Raw genomic sequence first — 25171 nt, 5'->3', positions numbered from 1 at the left:
TAATTTCTTGAATGAAGTATCTGTACTGTATATCCAAGAGGTGAAAACGAAAAGAGTTTGTTACTTACTTACAAATATTTTCATAATTTCTTGAATGAAATTTCTGTATTGTGTATCCAAGAGTTGACTTCAAGAAAGAAATTGTTTTTTTTCATAATTTCTTAAATGAAATTTCCGTATTGTGTATCCAAGAGTTGACTTCAAGAAAGAAATTGCTACTTAAAGAGAATTTTTTAATAATTTCTTTAATTAAATTTCTAGAACGTGTATCTAAGTCATGAAAACAATAAATAGTTTGTTACTTAATTGGAATTTTGTCATAATTTCTCGAACGAAATGTCTTTTTTGTTTATTCAGCAGGTGAATTCAAGAAAGAATTTGCTACTAAACTATTCTAAAGAATAAAGACGGGTTAAGCTTAAAGATATTTATTGCTTAAACGTATTAACATATTTTTGAAAGAATTTGCTACTTACTTACAATTTTTGATAATTTCTTAAATTAAATTTCTGCATTGTGTATCCATGAGGTAACTTCAAGACATAGTTTGTAGCTTAATTAGAGTTTCGTCATAATTTCTTGAATGAAATGTCTTTTTTTATTTATCCAGGAGGTGAATTCAAGAAAAAATTTGTCCCAATGTGTCTGACAATAGATGTATGCAAATTCCTTTTCTTACATCTCCGACGTTTTATTAGACATTCTAAACGTTTGATATGCTAGCTTACTCTAAAAATAATGAACACATAACAATGTAATGCAAAATATATTTTTAATGAAATAATGCTATGTAGAATATTAATACAATAAATATATTATGATACATTATTAATATCAACAATTAACTTTGGACATTTTGAATCTGTTCCATAAAATAGTTCACCATGTTCTCTCTTGATATTATAGCTATTGTCTTCTCTTAGTTCGTAATCAGTAGAATAATCATTATTCCATTTTGAGTCATACACAATTTTTACTGGTGTCTCATCAAAAGGCTCAATATGCTTTTCGTCTTTGGTATTATTTGGTTCAATGACTGTTTGACCAATGTCAGTAACGTTTGCTGGTGCTTTGTTTTTCATCGATTCATCTTTATATTCCATCGTGATATTTTCTGACAATGCCCTTTTTATTTTTCTGGCAATTTCACTGTCTATTATCACATTATTTTTACACAGGTAACAGTTTCGGCACGTACACAAGATATGGTTTACGATATTAGTAGAAGAGTAGGCTTTTCTTTTATTGATCTTCCGTTGAATGCTAATACCTGAAAGGTGACGATTGGATGTATCAGTAGGTAATGTGTTACCTGCAACAGTAGCAAGGAGTTGTCCTCTATCATCAATGATTATTTTTATGTTGGCATTCTCTTTGAGTGCAATCATCTCTGGAGATCTCAATCTCGCATAACCACCAACATAAGAGTTGAATTTTTTCGGTATTCCAAAGAAATTTAATTCCTTACTGTCATGACAATGCATGCATACATTTCCAATAGTGCTACCACCTGTACTTGTTTCAAAGTTGAAATATTTCTCTTTGTCGGCATTCAATGATAAAATAACCTTGTTATGTAAACACACTTTATTAAAATGTTCCATCTTCACTTTTTTTTTAAAGATATGACTTATGTGTTTATCGTTCCACTGCGTAAAAAATACTGATTTAATACATGCAATAGATTAGGTTGTGTCAATAACCAGTCATAGAATACCAGTGGGAAAGTCACATCGTGTCTATGACAAATCAAAGAGCACTGTCAAGACCCGATCATAGAATGCTAGTGTTAATGTCACGTCTTGTCTTTGAACAATCATAGATAACACGTGCTACAACTGTAATCATACTTTGACATTTTATGTTATGTAAGAAAAGAAAAAAATAACTAAAGTTGAAAAATTTTGAAGTTTTAAAAAAGTTTGAATTAAACACTTTTAGGATATTGAGTGTCTTTACTGAAAAACTAGTGCATTACAGTCTCTCAAACCCCTTAAAGCTCTTTTAAAAGATACAAAAACTACTTATTTAACACAAAAATTTCGTTTTTAATGACCACCAAGTAAATAAAAACCACACGGAAAAAGGCAACTGAGTCTCTCAAACCCATTAAAGCTCTTTTAAAAGATACAAAAACTACTAATTTAACACTAAAATTTAGTTTTTAATGACTACCAAGTAAAGAAAAACCACACGGAATCAGGCAACTGAGTCTCTCAAACCCCGTAAAGCTCTTTTAAAAGATACAAAAACTACTTATTTAACACAAAAATTTCGTTTTTAACGACCACCAAGTAAACAAAAACCACAAGGAAAAACGCAACTGAGTCTCTCAAACCCCGTAAAGCTCTTTTAAAAGATATAAAAACTACTTATTTAACACCAAAATTTCTTTTTTAATGACTACCAAGTAAGTAAAAAACACACGTAATTAGGCAACTGAGTCTCTCAATCCACTTACAGCTCTTTTAAAAGATAAAAAAAATACTTATTTAACACAAAAATTTCATTTTTAAAGACAACCAAGTAAAGAAAAATCACACGGAATAGGGCAACTGAGTCTCTCAATCCCCGTAAAGCTCATTTAAAAGATAAAAAAAATAATTATTTAACACAAAAATTTATTTTATAATGACGACCAAGTAAAGAAAAATCACACGGAATCAGGCAACTGAGTCTCTCAAACCCATTAAAGCTCTTTTAATAGATACAAAAACTACTTATTTAACACAAAAATTTCTTTTTTAATTACCATCAATTAAAGAAAAATCACACGTAATTATGAAACTGAGTATCTAAAACCCCGTAAAGCTATTTTAAAATATAAAAAACTACTTATTTAACACAAAAATTTCGTTTTTAATGACCATCACGTAAAAAAAAATCAGACGGAGTTAGGCGACAGAGTCGATCACTACACGTAAATATCCTATTAAAGTTACAATAACAAAAAATAAAACACATATAATTATAATTATTTTAAAATCATGTAAGAAAAAAAAACAAGGTCTTAGGCCACAGAGACTCTCAATCCCCGTAAAGCTCTTTTAAAAGATACAAAAAAAACTAATTTATCATAAAAATAGAGTTTTTAATGACCAACAAGTAAAGAAAAATCACACGGAATTAGGCACCTGAGTCTCTCAATCCCATTAAAGATCTTTTAAAAGATAAAAAAACTACTTAATAAACACGAAAATTTAGTTTTTAATGTCCATCAAGTAAAGAAAAATCACACGGACTTAGGCAACTGAGTCTCTCAATCCCCGTAAAGCTCTGTTAAAAGATACAAAAACTTCTTATTTAACAAAAAAATTTCGTTTTTAATGACCATCAATTAAAGAAAAATCACACGGAATTAGGCAACTGAGTCTCTCAATCCCCGTAAAGCTCTTTGAAAAGATACAAAAACTACTTATTTAACACTAAAATTTCGTTTTTAATGACAATCAAGTAAAGAAAAATCACACGGAATTAGGCAACTGAGTCTCACAATCCCAGTAAAGCACATATAAAATTTAAAATCTCGAAGTAAGTAAGACATTTCTGTCTATTTTAATGAGCAACACGTAAAGAAAATCACACGGAATTAGGCAACTGAGTATCTCAATCCCCTTATAGCTCTTTTAAAAGATACAAAAACTACTTATTTAACACGAAAATTTCGTTTTTAATGACCATCAAGTAAAGAAAAATCACACGGAATTAGGCAACTGAGTCTCTCAATCCCCGTAAAGCAATTTAAAAATATACAAAAACTTCTTAAATAACATATAAATTTAATTTTTAATGACGATCAAGTAAAGAAAAATCACACGGAATTAGGCAACTGAGTCTCTCAATCCCCATAAAGCTCTATTAAAAAGATACAAAAAATACTAAGATAAAACAATATTATATTTTTTAATGACCAGCAACTAAATAAAAATCACCTGGAATTAGGCAACTTAGTCTCTAAATCCCTTTAAAGCTCTTTTAAAATATACAAAAAATAATTATTTAACAAAAAAATTTCGTTTTTAATGACCATCAATTAAAGAAAAAACACACGGAATTAGGCAACTGAGTCTCTCAATCCCCGTAAAGATCTTTTAAAAGATACAAAAACTACTTATTTAACAAAAAAATTTCGTTTTTAATGACAATCAAGTAAATAAAAATCACACGGAATTAGGCAACTGAGTCTCACAATCCCCGTAAAGATCTTTTAAAAGATACAAAAACTACTTATTTAACAAAAAAATTTCGTTTTTAATGATCATCAAGTAAATAAAAATCACACGGAATTAGGCAACTGAGTCTCTCAATCCCCGTAAAGATCTTTTAAAAGATACAAAAACTACTTATTTAACACAAAGAACCCCCATGTAACTGAACCCCTGTATAACTGAAATCCCTGTACAACTGAACCTCCGTGCTAAATTTCATTACGTTTAATATCTAGTCACCAAATGCTCCAAGCCTCAGAAGAAAAAGGGATTTTGAAAACAGGGAGCCCGATTTACGAAAAAAAAAGGGATACCCCCCGTGCACCTGTACCCCCCTTGTAACTGAACCCGCGTATAACCGAAATCCCTCCGAGCAACTGTATCCTCTGTAACTGAACCCTCGTGCCCCTCACCCCTCTATGCCCCCCCCCCCCCTCCAAACACGTTTCAGCCCTTTCTTTTTAAATTGACAATATTTTTAAAAAGTTACTTAAGTATTATACAGACCACATCGGCGAGGTAAAGCTAGGTCAAGTCACAATGTCATTCTATCGTTACTTTTCAATTAAGCTATTGAATACTTTCTAGCAATGTCCCTTGTAAGCGTCTACGCAAATATCTTTTCGCAAATATCTTTTCGAAAAAAAAAAATTCGAAAATCTCGTAAAATAAATATTTAATTACCCTTTTCAACTGCATGACTATTTATATAAATGAAACCACTTAAAATAATATAAAAGTTTTTAAAAAAAAACATAATACTAAAAGGAAATTTTTCTTACACATTTTTTAAAATAAAAAAAACAAATTTTAAAAAATTATAACTAAAAAAAATTCTGAAAAAACATTTAATTCTATTTCCTTTTATTAAATTAGCATGGTCCCACCATAAATTGAAATAACACAAACAACATGCCATAGAAGTATTAGGCCATGTGAGAGGATACTCACTCTCTTTGAAAAGGTGTATACAAGGTCCAGAATAGCACAGAAAGGAATCTCTTTGAAACGGCGTATACAAGGCTCAGAAGTAGTACCTTGGTTACTACTCATGCGTAGACTTACGGCACGGCACGCGTAGACTTATGTCTATATACACGGCACGCGTAGACTTATCTTAAGGTCAGCCCAGTAGCCCATTCATCCCTTATGCTTAACCGCAATGAATATTCTTATGCTCGCTAATGAATGTAATGCCAGGTTAGGTATTTTTAAGTTCTTCAAATTATGTATTTTTTAAGAATCGTTTAGTTTTTTTTATGTTTTCATCCATTTTATTAATTAAACTATTTTTAGAACTAAAATGTTAGTGATAGTGAGTTAGCGGAATTACAAGTAAAAAAAGTAGTAATAAACCTTGGACGGCAAAGTTTCATTACTAATAATTAACTAGTCCGACTCTCCTGCTGTATAGTGCATCAGTCAGGGTTGCCATCAGGTGAGAAAAAAATCACTAGATTTTAGTGATTTTTTGGTTGATTTAGTGATTTTCTTCAATAGTCTTAGAGATTTATGTGCTGATTTTGTCATTTTTTTGCTTAGACTTTATAAAAAAAATCATTAGAAATTGTTATAAATCACTAGTGGTTGCAACCCTGGCTTCAGTATACCCCTAGAATATCTAGGCTATAGGCCATATGACGTTTTGTAAATCCCCTCTTGATAGTAATATTCATATTTTAGGAGCGCTGTATCAAATCTGGGTCTCTGACAGTCAACTATAACAAAGTAAATACCGATTATCGACTAAGACACAATGATTTATTGGCAAATCTTGTACACAGGTAAGGCTCATTTAATTGAAAGCTTTAAATGTCCGTTTGTTTTGCATAATGTGTACTATTTGACAACTGATTGTCACAGCAGACCTATAAAATAAAATAATGTTTCAGTTTCTGGCTTTTGTCACATCAATCTGTTGTATTGTCGCAATACAGGGTACTAATGGGCAAACTTTAATAAGAGCAATGAGTGTCTCAAGTCACTTAAAAATTTGAACGCCCGTGTATGATCATGCTGATTTGGTGGGATTCATACATAGCCTACTAAGTTGACTTTATCATGTAGGCTAGACAAGCTGATATAATTAATTCCGAAAGAAAAACCGGGTCAACAATTGTAGTTATTGTATCAGTTGTCCGTGCGCGATCGAAACTTTGTGGGAGAAGAAGTAGGATTAATTTTTGAATAGTTTGCTTATGATGATACTATTCAAAATCAATTTTTGGGTAGTATCATCTATTCAGAATGATACCATTAATTTTCATCATAATCATCGTCTAGGCATAGGCGATAATTATGATGGTTTTATGGATTTTTGCTTCAGCCTAGTGGGGAAGAGCTTGTTTGTGTAAAAGGTTAAAATTAATCGAACGTATGTTAACCACTTATTATATGAAGCTACGTACTTAGTGTGAAAGCCACTTAACTTCAGATTGTAAAACAGTCTAAAATTGGTCAGCTAAAAATAAATCCACCAATCAAAAACAAGTTTACATACTAATCAGTCTTAAATAAACCAGTATGATGAACCTACTCAGCCAATATGAAACCACTGTTACGCTGAATCCCCTTGCTATATTTTTTGAGAGACTAAAGATTCCTGACACATTTTTTCTGTCAGATAACTCGTAATCCTCACCAGAATCAGCAATATAATTTCTGTATCATTTTTACCTTTTTCTGATAAAAAGATGATTGCTTTAGATTTTGGAGGGCCGAAAAAATATTTTACTGTTACCTGCAATCTTGGGTTTCGATTAGTCGATGGCTGGATCTTGCCCAGGTTCAACTGGCGGTGAAAACGGTGTGTTATTGCTTTTATCAACAAGAGAAAATACCAAGTGACAGGTATCCTGCAAAATAGTGAATTTATATTGTTTTTGCACATTTCTTTGTCTTCATAGTTGCATCGTTAAACTTCGTTGCAAACAAACATCTGACATATATTAAATAGAAATGTTGATCTTGCAGCATAATGGGGGTTTGAGTTATTCTTAGATTTTAAACAGCGCGTAAAAAGACTTTGCTCAGAATGTAGCTTTGAGAGCAATGCGCTGATAAAAGACACGTTCGCTATTTTTAAGTCACAACAGCTATCCAGGGCTTTTAATTAAAAATCTTCCGGGAAATTCTTTTGTTAGTCATACTTATTCTGTACAACTATATCCACTTTACTATAGGAAAAACTGGAGCAAAAGTAGGGTCGTATTCAGGATTTTTGTTCGGGAGGGGGGGGGGTAAAAAGGGGATAATGATTATCAAGATTTATGTGTTGAAAGATTTGTTCATAAGTATTTTTTTTAGTTTTGTACGAGACGGATAAAAATTTCGGAGACGGTTCAAACCGGGCAGCCCCTGGATACGGCCCTAAACAAAAGAATCAGATTCTACCAGCCTAGTCACCTCTTTAAGTTTCAAGCAAATCATCACAAATTCAAGTTCCTTATCAACATTGTTGGTCCACAGAAGAGGGTTTTGGGAATTATTGCTTCACAGTATAAAAAGATTGATAGATAGAGCGTGTATTTCAAAAGCAACATATATCTGCAAAATTAGCTCAAATAAACTGACTCGTGATATTTCCCCATATTTGTAGAATGCTGAAAAAACTAGTGCTTTACTGAAAACACGAAACCTAACAGGATATTTTCTTAGGAGTAGAAAACGCATTGACTAATCTGCAGAAAATAAAAAACCTAATTTATCCGGCTCCCATTAATCTTTCCCCTGCCATAATATCGGTCTCTTTTAGTTTACAATTTAAATTTTCTATAAAACTCAATTTAGCTCAGTTTTCAGTGAAGCGCTAATTTGTCAGATTTCTACAAATTTATTGAAATATCATGGGTTTGTTTATTTGAGCTAGTTTTGCAGATGTATTATGCATAAACTGCAAAAAAAAGTATTTTTTGTTCGTTTTAATCTTCACCTTCGCTCTTTTCTTAGATCTTAAAAACTTTGTTGCTTCAAAATTATTTATTTTTCTCTTTTTGTGTTTTAAAATACACAATAAAACTTGCATAAGGACCTCTTTCTAACTTAGGAGATAATACCGTAATACAAAGTCAACATGAGTTTTTGCTATAATAAAGCATTGAATGCAAGTTTTTCTCTCTACCTCTCTCTCTACTTTCCTACAAAATTTGTGTAACTTTCTTATGTAGCTAAGGGTCTCGAAATATGTTCGTATATTATCACCGCTGTCTTTGAGAACTTGCAGAACTGAAGAAATTTCAGTTTTTGTGAAGTATCGTTCTTTGGCACTATTATATTTTTATGCAACATATAAGGTTCACTCACTTAGTAAATAGTATCAAGAGAACTCTCGCAGAAATCTCGCCTTTTGTTATATTTGCGTTCCTGAATTCCTTCACAGACTTTCATCAGAATCACGTACTCTAGTTTAAAAAAAAAATGTATAATTAGGCTCTTTAGGGCTATGCGATAAGTCGTTTATCAGACATATACGCATATTTCGCTGGGAGGAAATTTGTGATAGTGACAAAAAGCAGGCATAGCTTATCAGAACAGCGAAAGAGAGAAAATAAATATCCCTTTTCTAACAGAGGACTTTTGTGACCATCTTCTATATTTAAAGAAAGTGGTAGAGCCATGTGAACGAAACTTTATGGAATTAGCTCGTGTATCACTTCCTCAAAATCTCTGAATGTTCCATCTATATAGCTCAGCTGCTAGGCACCTACAAATAGGACTTATTTTGAATAAGTTATTTTTTTATTCATTTTTATCAGAGGACAATATTTTCCGACTTATCTTTCTTATTTGCGACGAAAATATTTATTATATTTAGGTTGGACATGAAATGGCACATCAAGCGGATTGTTTTTTCTTTGTTGTCTCTATGGATCTTCGCCATCTTATGCTGAAACCCCCCTACTACCCAAGATTAGCTTTTTCACATAAGTTAATGCTAAAATAAATGGAATTTATGTAACTGGAGAATACATGAAGAGCATGAAGTTTGTCCAAGTTCCCCAAAGCTCTATGGGCTTCGGAGAGCGAAAAATTTTAGGAAAAACCACAAAAGAAGCTTGAGATTTCAGGGGGAAGAGTTAGAGGTGGAGATGTAAATTATCTATACAGCTGTTAAATAGTTTTCAGTCGATTGGCCATCTCAGAATTTTTCACTTAGTGGCGTTATAACCCTATTTGGTCTGAATTACTGTTTTGTGGCAGGAAATGTCACTTTTTTGTGTTGCGATCTTTTCATGACTTAAAAAAGACGCTAGAAATATGAGTTTCTATCTGAGTGAGCCCCCTTCTCCGATTATATTTGGTTTAGCTTGAATCTTTGATTCAGCAAGATCACCTCTGAGAGAAAAAAAAACATAAAGAGGAGACATAATAGTATTACTACCTATAGTAATATGTGATGTCCCTCGATTTTCGCAATAGTGAGCTGTAAATCCCCAGTTAAGTGGATTTAAACCATGACAATTCGATTAGATATCTTAGAATTAACATTCCCTGGACTTTTGGTCCTCTTTGGACAAAAATTGATGTTTTGTGGCACAAGATGGCAGAAAATGGCACTTTGCTGATGCGATCTCTTTTGTTACTTAAAAATGCGCTAGAAATTGAAATTTCTGTTCAAATGAGCCCTCTCCTAATATTTTACGACCGGTGTTTTAGCACGAGCACTCCTGGGGAAAAAGGGGAAAAAAGGAAGTGCATCAGTGCTACTCACACAAAAAGATGTTTTTTCTTGTTCTTTAAAGTTAGAGACTTTAAGTTTCCAGCCTAGGGTTTTTGACAATGTTGATTTCATTTATGTACTTTTTCTATCGACCTGACAGTATTTTGGAGAGGTTACAGGGTCTTTTTCAATACTAGACAAATAAAATAATTAAAAGTCCCTATGTTGTTAAAGCTGAGTAATAATTAATATTTGTCAATCAGCGTTCATTGGAAAATGTTTCTCACTAGACATTTTCTTACAATTTGCGTTTATAAAATTTGGTTGGGCCGTGGTTTGCTCTTTACTAGGTTGCTGCTACTGCTGCAACCATTGTGGCAACGCTCATATTGGTTTATATCTCAAAGCATGTTTCAACCATGGTGATACCAAAGGAGAGGTCGTTGTCCGAGACTATGGTTATAAAAAATTAAGCATTTTGGAACGGTATTTTTTTTTATCTTGCTCACAAAAGCTGCTTAAAATTAAAGTTAGTAAAATTAGCCAGTTGGGACCTGGAAACCACCTGGGTTTGACTGGTCGAAATTTACTTCCTTGTACCATCTTGATTCACGAAGCTTTAGTTTTTCTTGGATGAGCAAAGGGTCTTGCGGACAGGGGGGATTTTGGTTGTAGAATCATCTTGAGTCTTTAAAACGTTGGATGTATATATGCAAAAGCTATTTGGGTTCTAGGCATAGCGGCATCACGCAAGCAAAATTTGTCACAATGCTGTTGGAAAAAGATTTTGGTGGTAGGCTACTGGTAATGTTAACATTTTTTTTTTTTTTTTTTCGATTTGGATCTTCAATGGAATATTTGAAAGGCGTCTCCTGTAATGGAATGAAATAACTTTAAAAGGTACTTTCCCATGATGTGGACACCTTAAAACCAGTCACGAAAACCCGAGGCATACACTCGACAGAAGCAAAGATTCGACGCTATCTGATGTTGTATAAACAAGTATTAAGGGGTTTCTCACTCTGGGAACTATATTTAAACTGTTATTTTTGGGGTTTAGAGAGGGGAAGGTACCTATGTTAGGTTAGGTTACGTATTTAATATATACAATGCTTTACCCCCTACCCCCACCCCCACCCCCTATTCGCAAATATATATTCCAAATTTGTTTATAAACTAATGTATTTTCATCCTATTTTGTTTTGTTTCATTAACAATAACCAAACTTGACTTTTTAGACGTGTCCACATAATGGGAAAGTACCCTTTAAAATATATGTTGCCACAGATATTTCCTAAAAATCCAATGTCTCAAATTAAATTTAGTTCTCAGAAACATGGATGATTCTTCTAGTGATTTATCTACCGAAGTAAATATTTCTTCTTTTTTGCTGCATACTTTAGAAATCCCAAGTTTTTGTCGCTATTGCTTTTAGAATGACAATAGAGCGAAAACTATCAAGGAAAGTATGTAAAGCATCATTCCTTTCTCATCAGTTAAAAAAAAATCATTTTCTAAGCTGTATCAAATAGTTTGAGAAATCAGCTGTCAGTTGTGGCTGGACAGAACTATAGGGCATAGAAAGAAGGTTGCCTTTCCAAGGTTTACTATCTTACTCTAATGTTAAACTCATAATATGTTATCTGAACTGAACATTAATTCCACTATTATTTACCGCAAAAATGTTTAAAACTCAATGTTCTAACCAAAAAATATACAGCGTACACTAATTCAAGATCAACTGTAAGCATGATGGGCACTATAACAAGCTCAGTTCAGACTAGTATTGTACAGTATGCTTGACATTTCATATTTTAGCTCTTCAAAGTTAAAGTCAGTTTGTTTCTGCTGAAGACAAACGCAGTACTTGAAATTTTCCGATACATGAAAAATTTTCCGTCTTATGATGGAGACAACTGCAGGGCGGAGGGTGCTGACCTTGGGTCTGTCCCCAACTCCCCATCAGAAATCTTAGCTTTACGATTGTTCTTTCATTCTGGGTGTTGTTATCCTTACAGTTTACCTGTATTTTTTATAGTTGTGCTACTGCACACGTACTAGGACTATGGTCTTCGCAGTTATTTTATCTTTCCTATCCTCTTCTTCAGACTTAGGAGGCCCTATACGAGTCGTGAATAGGGGTGAATCAGATAGTTTATATTGCTTAGATTTGGTTCCCCTCATGTCTAGAGGTGCCTAAGATAGCCACAGTAGTGTGCCACGTCGGCCTGTCCTGAGCATTCGACCAAAGTTTTATTTTAGTGAATTTGGTCCCTCAAGAGCGGTTGTTCCGAGACCTGTTGAATTTCTCTTGCTCTCAGTTTGCATGGATATTGTTGTGTCTGAAACTGATGGGCATGATTTTAATATTTTTATAATCTTAATTGTGAGGAGAATGGCTATTCATGGGTACTTTTTTAGTTAAAAGATGAAAATGTGTATAAATAACAGTGTGAAACTGGCTGTTATTTCTTAGTTTTGGTTTTAATTTGCACTATGATAATAGGTAGTCTGATCAGGGGTACGAAAAATCTTTTGTCCCAACCATGGGGAGTCTTCCTTACTTTTCACAATGTGAATATGCCTGTACTAATGGATCCAATGGATTAAGACTTGCTTGTCTAAGACTTGCTTGTCGTAAGACGCACTGTTTTATTTTGGGAATACGTGTCAGAGGTCTTGCTTTTGTCGTGGCCTCTGGTTTTGGCTCGACTTAATTGTGAAGATGTTTCTGTATGCACCAATGTTGCATGTTTTTGTGTCATAAAGGCAAGATCGTTCATATCAACGGTGAAGTTGTTCATGATTTTACTTTTGAAATCAAGGCCGATTTTAGGCGACAGAATTAGCATTAGGTGCTTTTTGAGGATGATAGGAGTTTTTTTGTTCTATATTGTTGACAGGAGATTTCTCCTATTGAACGAACGTACGAAATTGATGAAAATAAGATTTCTTTTGCCTCAACATGGCACTTATGGGCACTAAAACTGCTAGCACCATTAACAGTGAATTGTTATCACCTGATGGAAAGAAAAAAAAAAAAAAAAAAAAAAAAAAAAAATGAAATTCTCACAACACCAGCACCTTAGCGTGATTTTAGCGCAAGTTGAATTAGAGAAGTATCAATATATAATTCGAGATGCTAAGATAATATTGAAGGTTTTTCTCTCGGAGACCGATCCAATTTCTGAATGAAAACTGATGAATTGTTTTTTGACGACTGTAGAAGACGCTCTCAGACACTGGGTGACAATAAAATCACTAGATTTGAGTGATTTTCTGGTTGATTTAGTTATTTTCTTCAATAATCTTGTGATTTATGTGTAAGTTTAGTGATTTTTTATTTAGACAATATAATAAATTGCTAGAAATAGTGATAAATCACTTGAGGTGGTAACCCTGCTTAGACACCGTGGAGAAATGTTTAACACCCGAACACGTAATTAAGAAAAATAGTGACCACTATTTTTTTTCTTTTTGAAAAAAAGAAAAAAAACAGAAAAAAAGTAAAAGAAAAGAAAGAAAGAAAAAATCTTTTTGAAAAAAATAATGACCACTATTTTTTTCTTTTCCAGTACTTAGTGTTGGAAAGTTGGGAAGTTGCTGTTACTGTTTTAATATTTGAGAAACTTTAACCTGTACTTTTAACTAGGTGGCCCTTTGTTAGCAAAACTCAACTACACATTGGTTCGAGTCTGAAAGGATGGGTGTCTTAGGATCTTCTTTTGGGTGAGGGGGAGCCTAGAACATAAAGAAACTTTTAGACAAAAGTTTTTCAGTTTTCCAAAATATTACGAAATCATGTGTCCCTCTGACTCTTCTGAAGAGTGAGTTGCCCCCAACCCCCTATTCCATCTCCTTTTTGCAATTCCCTCGAATTTTCACTAGCTCGTGTACAATAAAGTGTAGTTGGACACAGATCATTTAAGAGAAGTTAAATGGATGTTTCTGTGTGTTCATAAACCTCAAAAATGTTTTTTTTGCTTGAATTATATAATTATCTATTGGGTTATGTAATATATTATATAAATATCGAAAACTTAACTAACTATCCTGAATTTGTTTTTCCTTACTTTGTGTTTCATATTTTTTTTTCCAATATTTCCGGGATTCTTTGCCATATTCTTGTCTACCAAGTTTTTGGCGCTTGCAATTTCTTGTCTCTCTTGTTTCCGATTCAGAATCGTGCCAACATTTGATAAATACATAGGAAAACGAATATACTAACATTCAGGAAGCTTAGAGTGATTTTATTAGATTGACCTAATTTATGGCCTTGAGTATGTTTATCTTAATTGAAATTTTAATACTTTCTGGCATGTTGATCGACACTTAAATGCAAAGTTTCGACACTGTCGAGACACTGAAAATGCTGAAAGGTTTCACTAAACCTAAAGTGCATAAGCAAAAGTTAATTTTGTAGAAGACTTAAACATAATTTTTGCTACTCATTGGTCTCAGTTTTAAAGGAGGGCTGTCACAGGTTTTTCCCAAAGGGCAAAAATACAAGAAATTACATGTTTAGGCCAAAATTTTACATTTCCTGGAGGGGGAGGGTACATTGACTAGATGTGTATGTTTAATTCTTGTTTTTTAGGGCGAGGGGTTGTAAAGACGGCAAAATAAGGTGTTTGGCATAGAAATTCTAAAGGGTTGTGTAAAACATAATGGACTGCAAGATTTAGGTGAACCTGGGCTCTGAGCCCCTGTTCCATTACTTAAGAAATATTTGCTTTAATAACTCAATACCAGTATTTTAAAAGGTGTAAAGCATACATTTTATGTATTTCTTATTGCACAGTGTATCACGTTAGCGAAAATTGTCAGTTACAGCCTCGAGGCGTGGTCAATTTGAAAAGTTGAAGGAAATTTGATGGATGTTCTTTAGTGGAATTGTTTAGAAACTCAGGTACTTGTCTGTTATATAAAACGGTACTTGTCTATTATATAAAACACGCCTCAAGAAGTGAAGTTTGGTAATGCTAATGAAAAAAATATGATGAAAATAGAATACTTTGTTGGCAAAATTGTGAAAACTACAGCTTAGAAATATGCTCCCACAACGCAGAAATGTCCTCAAGTAATTGCGTCAAAATGAAATCGGCCTTCTACCTTTACTGCCGCCCGCCACATATACTCTACTAAGTATGAATGTAAATGATGGCGGGATGTACCTCGGTGCCGTTTATTCCTCGACTTTTGTTGAACCCCACATTCCCTCTACTTTTTGGGTAGAGATGCCGATTTCTGGGTCGACAAAATTATTTTTGTGGTTCTCTTTCAAATGATTGAAACCTGCTTGTTCCAGCTCAGTTGTTTTGTAGCCCTTTCAAAAATCTGAAGATATTATTGATCCTGTCTATAGATCAAGCTTAATTTGTTGGAGTAAAGTTTCTGCTCCCCTGTTAGGGACCTCCACTAAAAATCTTTCACTGGTTTCACGGCACACTCCACCAAGCACCCATTATTGTGGTAAGATTCTTCCTGCCTTATTTTTCCTTTTTGTAAACAAGTATTCATCTGTTTTCACTATATGACCAATTCCTCCAATTTTCCCACAGTTTTTCTGTTGCACAGAAAACATGCACACTTCACGGAGATAGTTTTTCCAATCGACAACCGTTTGTTTAGAAATGACTAGCTCTTGTTGACACCAGGCCACAGAAGGCAATTCGTTAACCCGGAAATAAATTAAACGAACTACAGAAACAAATTGTATTTTACTTTTAGAAAACTACGTATTGACACGCAAATTGATGGTTTTCAAGCATGACCTAGTGTTACACTTCCAAAAATGTTGCTTCTCGTAAGAGTAAAGTCATGGTGTGTCCATTGACACAGTGTTTTGTTTTGGGCGACAACCCCTTATCCTGGAAAATATAAATGTCTGTTCTTTAGTCCTTGGCAAATCCCAAATCTTAATTTGAACATCCATGGTGAGACACTATATTCTATCACTAGTCAGAGCAAACTAACCGGTGTCCTCAAGAATCGCGTTAATAATGAACTTTTCTTTGTCTTTGAGACGGTCAGTCGACGCCGAAGCTGCCAATTTAATAATTCACAAATGACCTTCACAATTTTGCTCATAAAGTATTCTATTTTCATCATATTTAATTGTCAGCAAACTTCATTTCTTTAGTGTGTTCTATATAATAGGCAAGTACCGAAACTCACTTCGAAAAAAGGGGCGTGGGGGGGCTAGTTGCCCTCATCTCTTTTGACTCTGAAAAACTTAACTAGAATTTTCAATTTCCAATCAAATGAGCCATCTCTGAATTTTTTACGAGCTTCCCTTCAATAAGAACCATATATTCCCCCAGGGCGTAACTTACAACACCTGCCCGCGGGCCCTGGGGGCTGTGTTGAGTTTTCGTTATATGGTCATTGAACTATTTAAAAAAGCTATCTCAAAGTTCTTATCGGATGGGTTTGAGGAAAGAAGGTCATAGAGGGGGGGGGGGCTAGGTGCCCTCCAATCTCTTTTGACTCTTAAAAGTGAACTAGAACTTTCAATCTCCAATTAAATGATCCCTCTTTGAAGTTAATACGAGCATCCCTTTAATAAGACCCATATATGCACTCAAGGCATAACTTACAACGCCTGTCCCCGGGCCCTGGGGGGTTGTATCGACACCGGAATTTTTGTTATATGATCTTTGAACTATTTTTAACAAAATAGCTATCTTAAAATTTGTATTGGGTGCATTTGGGAAAAAAGGGTTTGGGGGGAGGGAGAGCTGGTTACCCTCCAATATCTTTTGACGCTTAAAAATTGAACAAGAACTTTCAATTTCCAATCAATTAAGCCCTCTATGAAGTTTATAAGAGCAATCCTGTTATTAATTCCACATATGCCAGGACACAACTAATAATCTTTGCCCTTATGGCTGTGGCAAAAGTGTTCTGTTGAGTCAGGAAATACCTATAACTTACAACTCGATTGAACAAAATGGGTATATCAAAATTTTTATTGAATGCGCTCGATGATATAGTGGTCGTGGAAGGGGTGTCAGTTGCCTTAGAATCACTTTCGACTATTAAAAAGGGAACTAGCCATTTAAATTTTCAATTGAACGAGCCCTTTCTGAAGTTTCTACGGCAACGTTGTCTATACAAAACCTTATATGCCCCCAGGGCATAACTTACAACCCTTGCCCTGAGGGCTGTGGAGGAGTTGTCATCCTCAAAGACCTAATTTCCAGAACTTAAAACTACGTTTAATAAAATGGCTGTCTCCAATTTTGATTGGATGTGTTTAGGGAAAAGGTGGGCGTGAGAGGGGGGTTAGTTGCCCTCAAATCATTTTCGACTATTAAATAGGGCACTAGCTCTTTGAATTTCCAATCGACTTAGGCTTTTTTGAAGTTCTTACGACAACACCTTCTATAAAAACCTTATATCCCCCCTGGGCATAGCTTTCAACCCTTGCACTGATGGTTGTGAGGGAGCGTACTTATCAAAAAAATATTTTCTATCTGGAAATCAACTACGTTGAACAAAATGGCTATCTCAAAATTTTGATTGGATGTGTTTGGGGAAATGTTGGGCGTGGTGGGGGGGCCAGTTGCCCTCCAATCACTTCCGACTATTAAAAAGGGCACTATCCCTTTGAATTTCCAATCGAATGAGACTTTTTTGAAGTTTCTACGGCAACACCTTCTACAGAAACCTTATATGCCCCCAGGGCATAACTTAAAACCCTTGCCCTGCGGGTTCTGGGGGAGTATCCTCCTCAAAAATATATTTTGTATCTGGAAATCAACTACGCTGAACAAAATGGCTATCTCAACATTTTGAATGTATGTGTTTGGGGGAATGATGGCCGTGGGGGGGGGGCTGGTAGTCCTCCAATCAATTTTGACCCTTAAATAGGGCACTAGAACTCTCGATTTCTATTCGAATGAGCACCCTTTGAAATTTCTACGACGACCCCTTGAAGGTCGTCGCATCTAGGAAAATTCCTAGAGGGCTCATTTGATTGGAAATTGAAAGTTGTAATTCACTTTTTAAGAGTCAAAAGTGATTGGAGGGCAGCTAGCCTCCGCCCACACTCCATTGATTTTTTTTCCAGAGGCACTTCATATAGAAGGGATCGTCGCATAAACTTCAAAGGGGGATCATTCGATTGGAATCGAGAGTACTAGTGCCCTTTTTACGAGTCAAAAGTGATTAGAGGGCAACTAGGCCCCCCAAGCCCTTTTTCCCTAAATAAATTTGATAAAAGATTTGAGGTAGCCATTTTTTTAAAAATATTTCAAAGATCATGTAGCAAAACCACATTTACGTACGGTTATTTCGTTAAAAATAGTTCAGAGTTCATAAGAAAAATTCATGTGTCGACCCCATTCTCCCCAGGGCCGGGGAAGGCGTTGTAAGTATTGCTCTGGGGGCATATATGGTTCTTATGGAAGATATGCTCGTATAAACTTCATAAAATTCAGAGAGGGTTCATTTAATGGAAATATAAAGTTGTAGTTCATTTTCTTAGAGTGAAAAAGATCAGAGGGCAACTAGCCCCTCCCGTCCTCAACGCCTTTGGGCCTAACGGATGGATAAACCCATCCGATAAAAATTTCAGGTGACTATTTTGTTAGAAATAGTACAACCATCAGATATTAAAACTCCAGGGTCGACATAGCCCCCCAGTGTCCAGGGATAGGCGTTGTAAGTTATACTCTGGGGATATATACGGTTCTTATATAAGTGATACTCGTATAAACTTTAGAGAGGGCTCATTTGATTGAAAATAGAAAGTTCTAGTTCACTTTATAAGAGTGAAAAGAGACCGAAGCTTAATCTAGTCCCCCCCCCACGCCCTTTTCCTCCAAACTAATCCTTTGAACATTTTTAGACGGAAATTTTTTTTAAAACCGCTAAAACATCATGAAAAGAACATACCGATGTAGACCCAAGCCCCTTAAGTCACATCGGTGCTGCTCCGTAAACTCAGTTTTGACATATATATGAATATTTGATTTTTTTTTTTAAGTTCTATATCTGAATAAGGAGTTTTTTAAAACTGGAAATTTTTTGAAATCAAGAACTACCAAAAATTATTTTAAAAAAAACTTTGCGAAAACTTAGTTCTACAAAGAAAAGTAAATGTCATTTTGAGCTTAAGCTTAGCAGATACAAATACCTTTTAAAATTCAAACTCAAAATGACCAGAAATTACTATTAAAGAATAAATGAAACCCAAAACAAACAAAAATTAAATGAACAATCATAGCAAAAAAATACAACAAGTAATAATATAAATGAATGAATAGATCTTAAAGCGAGTAATGCTTAGATTAAATACGAAAATCAAGCTTAAAACGAAAAAAAATATTCTGCTATTGAAGCATAAATCAGACTAAAAACAAACTGAAACTAAATAAACAATCTATGTAAACCAGGATACCATATATATGCACGAGAATTAGTTCATACCCCATAAAACGACTGAAACTTAAATTTAATGTGCAAATAAAGCTTGAAACGAACAAAAATCACCACAAACAAGAGTTTGAGTACGACCTCCTTCTCTCACTGTAAAAGTCTAAAACCTACTGCGTCATTGGCGCTTTACTGAAAACTGTATGCGCCTTGAACAGTATTGGAAAGTAAAAACAACATCAAAAGGAATATTTGATGAAAATGATATTAATTGTTGAAAGATCCATTGGTTACAGGATTTATTTCACTGTAATTGTATTTTTGTTTTCAATACTGTAAGAACTGGAAAAGAAAATATTTGTAATATAATCCGTTTTCAGTTAAACGCAGTAGGCTTTTGTTTTTTATTTACAGTTAGGAAAGGAGGCGGTATCCAAATACTTGTCTGTAGGGAAACTATATTCGTCTTTAACAACTTTAAAAAGAGCTAATAAATTAAACTGGATATTTGATGTAAAATTATATTAATTGCTGGAAGCTCTCCAGTTCAAAATTTTACTATAGTTTTAATGTTTATTTTCAATATTAAATACAAAAGAAAACATTTGTTATAAAATTTTAAAAGGTATTTGTATTTGCTGAGTTTAAGTTTAAAATGGCCTTTACTTTTCTTTGAAAAACTTATTTTTCGGGAAGTTTTTTTTTTTATTAATAATAATAAAACATTGGAACCGTGTGGCTTTACTATAGGTAACGCTATAGCGTTGCCTCTGAAAGCTTGACTCAGAAAACATGTATACCCATTATTCCTTCATACAAGTTTTTTTTTCTTTTACCCTTACGAAGCAGTTTAGGAATCTGATTTTGCACTTTTATCTGATATTTTGATTATATTTATTTTATGGATTCCAAACCAAAATTCTGAAGGAAGATTCGAGGCTTACCTTACCAGCCAAGACATTTGTTGGCTGCAATAATTCAAAAGATGGACTTTGACATTTAAAAATAAAAATCAGAAATCGATAAGAATCGATTTATCAACCAATCCCCCATCCTTCTCATCTTAAACTAAATACGTTCTTTTGGTCAGTCCAACCCCTTTTGTTTTGAAGCTCATGGTTTTCAAAACCGTCTTTGCCGGTTTTGGCAAAAACTAGTTTGGCCGGTTTGGAAAATTGAATGGTTAAGGATCCTGCCTTGTGCAAATCTATATATATTTTTTTACAGTCAAAAACCTCAATTTCAGTTTCTCACCTTTGTGTAAAATTTGTTAATGTAAATTTAGAGTTATTAAATTTAGAGTTATTGAACTTGCTTTGAGGTAGAGTACCTACAAATGTGGCCTTCTGTTCCATGTTTTATCCAAAACAATTTTCTTTTTCGTTCATTTTCAAATTTGCCCCCTCCACGTTAAAAAAAACTACTATATAACAGCAATCGAACGGCAATCGATATTATATATGTATATATATATATATATATATATATATATATATATATATATATATATATATATATATATATATATATATATATATATATATATATATATATATATATATATATATATATATATATATATATATATATATATATATATATATTTCGTCTTTTTTCTAATCATCATTTATAACCTAGCTCTAAGGAGCTTTGAGTTTTACTGTTATAAAAATGAATTGAAAGCTATTTTGACCTTCCAGTACTCAGCAATCTAGAAACTTTCTGGAAGTGAAGATAAAAAGTTTAGTCAACAACTTGTAAATAGATTTTTGACAGTTGAGTGAAACTTTGCAGTCTCGGAGCTTGAGGACAAAATATAAGATATACTCAGCATTGACAGGTGAATATTTTGAAAAGGGAACTGTTGACGTTTTCGTGCAATGATGGAAAGCTGGTTTTCTGTTTCTAATTCCAATGCAATTTAATTTTAAAGTCGAAAGTATAAATTGCATTTATACTAATACACCGCCAATATTTAAAAGATAGCGAGTCTGTCGTGGAATTTTTCTTGTGTGGGCTGTATATTAGAAAAAGTACTTTTAGGTGCAAACAGCATAAATCTGTCATTGCTTAATTTTTTCTTCGAGTATTCTTCTGGGTGAGTCCGTGCGCCGTAAGTACAACCGACATCTATCACTGCCTAACGTTTTCTTCGAGCCTTCTTCTGGGTGGATCCGCGCGCCGTGAGTACAGCCGCGTGCCTTTTTAGGGTTGAGGAGACTAGCTACGAAAAATGTTCTTATATAGGAATGAAACCTATAAAAAACTTATACCTAATGAGACCTATATAATGGTATGCAGGTCGTTCTCGAATGTCTTTTCTAGGTGACTGGACGACACACTGAGTTTGCTGTAGTAACTTAGAATTTTCTTGTTGTTAATTTTCATCGAATTCTGATTACTAAGCGAAAATGTTATTATCTTAGGGAAATCTGCTCTTTTGATACTAATACACATTTTTACAGATTTAAGCGCCGTTCCTGAAAAATTAAATGTCATTTCTTAGATACTGCTGATTTTTTTAAGCCAGGTTTTCCTGAAGGAAGTAAAATTTAAGTTGAAACTTAGAGCGTGCTAAAATTGTTGCTTCGCAGCTTATGCAACACATATCTACAAAATGACCTCAAATAAACAGACTCGTGATATTTACCTATTTCATAAATATTGGAATAACTAGCACTTTACTGAAAATATAGGCAGGAATAACAGCATTACTTTTCAACTGAATCTGAATAAAAAAGTACCATTTTAAAAATATTTTTACTTGGAAAAGTTTTGTCAATTGACAGTTCTTCTCAAAACCGGTTTTACAAATTTTGGCTATTATGGGTTTTGGTTCGCCCTTTAGTACTTTGTAGCTACTGTTGCAACCGTGAATTGCCTCTCTTGGGTGAATGTATATAGGGCCGTTCTTTTGCACTAAGATCTTACATCTAAGATCTAACATCTTTCTGCAAGGATTTCCGTTCTTTTGTTCATCTTTGTTCTAAGATCTTAAAGCTCACTGATGTTAGCAAAAAATGTGAAGGACGCCATCAGTTTGCCATATAGAATATTGATGAGAGAACTTTGATGATATACTCATCATTGTTCTTAGACTGCTGATCAGAGCAGAATGATGAAAGACGTTTGCAAAGAACGCTATGTCAGATTGTAGTGCTAAGGTTTCGCTTTTAAGCGTTCTTTGTCAAAAGATATAAGGTCTTAGCACAAAGATGAGTAAAAGAAGGGTCCTTATGATAAAATTGATCTAAATGGCCCTTAAAAATATACCTGCATTGAGTTTGGTTATTACGCTCAGCTAGTTTTCTTTCTATTTGAGTTTTACGCTGACCTGTAGGGTAACTTGTATATTACAATTTGCAATTAATTAAATAGTTTTCTTCAAATCTGAAAACAATTGTCTCAGTTTCATACCAAAGTGAAGTCTTGTTATTAGCAAAATACTGAGATCTTTGCAGATTTATATATATATATATATATATATATATATATATATATATATATATATATATATATATATATAGTTTAATTTATTAAACAAAAAACCGATCCTACGAAAAGCATGAAAATATTATTTTTATGCTGCCAAAAAATTACGAAAACGTATTTTGGGTGCTGCGGTATGTAAGTGGTGTATCTTCATCATCATTTTCATTTTGTGTTCCCAAAATCCATAATTTGGAGCCTGAAAATACAAAAGAGCTATTTCATCTAAGTTTGTAATTTTTTTGAAAATTATCTTTCTTCCAATAGCTGGTTCGCTGCTGCTCTTCTTAAAATTTACTAATCCTCATTAAGTATCCTCCTTGCCCCCTGATAGAGTTAAAATGCTAGCAAGGGGATGAAAACATACTCAAGAGTCTGGTTTGATGCTTCGAGTTCATCTTAATTTCATAGCTCCCCTGGAGACGAATATCCAACTAATGAGAATAGCACATTTTTCATGTTTGACAAGGCCCGACTAGAAACTTTTTCATGTGTGAAATAAAGTTCCTTGTCGTAAGAAGAGTAATATTAGAAAACCGTCCATCATGATTCTCCGTGGGCAATTAGTAATGCTTCGGTAATAGTAGGCATTAATCTCTGTTAACCTAAGCTAGATTAATTACTTCTAATGGAACTAAGAATCGTGAACTTGGTGATTGTCAGTAACCACTTCGTGTAATTTTTAGGATTTCGGGAGGTCCGGGACCGAGGACCCCTGGGTACATCCTTGGTTCGTTCCGTATTTAACGTGACAGATTAGGCGAAGAAGCCTGAAGATTAAACCATTTACTCTCGTATAAGTGCGCTAGATGGTAGTATCTTTTTTCCTGATTAAATGAGTCAAATTTCTTCAGTGCGGTAAAATTGGCTACAGACGTTAATCCATTACTTTGAATGACCCATGCTCGTTCTGCTGGACTGGTAGACGCTATGTGCAATTGTTCTCCTTTTCTTGGTTCTTTGGCATGATGAAGAAGATGAACTATGTACGCCGTATCAGTATGACTGGAGCAGACGCTTAAAAAAACAACTCTTTAGGCGGAACTAGGGTTTGCTTCATCTATTTTCCTGAACGCACAGCATTCACACGTATGCCTAGTCAGGCTTACATGTCTAGATACGTATTTGTCCAGACCTCAGTATCCAGACACTTTCAGTTTACACATAAAGTTCGGTACTTGACTTCAACAATTTACTGTTAAGCATCTAGTTCTAGAGTCAGGGACTCTGCGCCTGGGATTTCAACTACTACCAATCAGAAAGCTTCTTTTGTAACTACAGTCGACTCTCGATAATTCAACCCTCGATAACTTCGATAAATCGAATCATTAATCGGGTCTGAGTTTGATTTTGTTTAAAAAATACAATACGTTTATTTTAGTTATTGATTCATAAAATAAAGAAAACTCCGCGAACGCTGCTTAAATTTTGTAGCACTAAACTGAGTAAAAATGTGATAATAGTTGGTTTGCGTAAAGTTTACTCCATTTTGATCACTATCCTGGCTAGTGCCACTGCTCCGCTTCACCTCTACTTTCTTCTCCGGTTGTGAAAATACCGAGTAAGGCACTCCTGGAATCAGTCGTAGTTACTACGCTAAATGCTAAATTCAGTCAAAAAGTGATTAATCAAGCAATGTTACTCGGCCGTAAAGTTGATAGGCAAAGAGAATTACAAAAGAAATCTTTGATCTAGTCCACAGTGAAATTTAAAGCCTAGTGACTTTCAGTGACAGAAAAAGAATTATGGCTTTCAGGGAGTCGGAAGCGATGAATATTCATTTTTCTATCTGTAATGAAGAATCCATGCACAATGAAAGGCCTAATTTTTGAATTTAAGCTATCAATTTGTCATTGCTAATTGACTTCCCGAAATCTTAAAAAAAATTATTTGCATGAACCTTATGACTTTTTATTCATAGTATTTTTGCTGATCTAGCTGCCATCTACTGAATTTACGTTAGAACTAGAAACTTACGTTTTAGTTATACTCGAGGAAACCTAAGAAATAAAAACTGGCCGTGAAAAAAATGTATATATATTCTTGAAAAGACATTGAAAAATTCAATCAACTAATTTTCTATCCCAAAACCGATGAACTTGGGAAAATTAGCATTGCAAAATTCAAGAAGACAAACTGATACAGTCAATTTTTCATATTTATTGAGGTGAAAAACAAATTGTGTACCATTGAACAATTTAATGGTTTTAATAAGGCAAGATGACTAAGTCCATAGTTAGTTGTGCTTAGAAGCATTCTTCATCTCAAGTGTATTAGTAAATACCAGAGATTCCTGATCATTTTTAATTGCAGCCAAGGCCGTATCTAGGATTTTTTTTCGGAACGGGTTACAATTTTTTTTTAAGTGTGTCAAAAAAAATTTTATGTGTATTTTTGTTACATTTTTACGAATTGGAAATTTTTTGGGGGGAGG

At 34.0% G+C, this 25171-nt stretch overlaps 1 protein-coding gene across 6 annotated transcripts in view; it reads left to right on the top strand.

Moving 5' to 3' along the window:
• Window positions 1-25171, top strand: part of LOC148946013 (pseudouridylate synthase RPUSD2-like) — a 323761-nt gene that overhangs the window by 147172 nt on the left and 151418 nt on the right. For all 6 annotated transcript variants that reach the window (XM_089097950.1, XM_089097954.1, XM_089097952.1 and 3 more), the window contains exon 6: window positions 5892-5992. In XM_089097950.1, the coding sequence (XP_088954076.1) occupies window positions 5892-5992 (101 nt within the window). The remainder of the gene's footprint in view (window positions 1-5891; window positions 5993-25171) is intronic.

The sequence above is a fragment of the Artemia sp. Qi Xiang Cuo genome, chromosome 12 (genome assembly GCF_049724085.1).
Source record: "Artemia sp. Qi Xiang Cuo chromosome 12, ASM4972408v1, whole genome shotgun sequence".
In the NCBI taxonomy this organism is placed as follows: Eukaryota; Metazoa; Arthropoda; class Branchiopoda; order Anostraca; family Artemiidae; genus Artemia; species Artemia sp. Qi Xiang Cuo.
The sequence above is the reverse complement of the archived record's forward strand: the minus strand, read 5'-3'. Positions and strand labels throughout refer to the sequence as shown.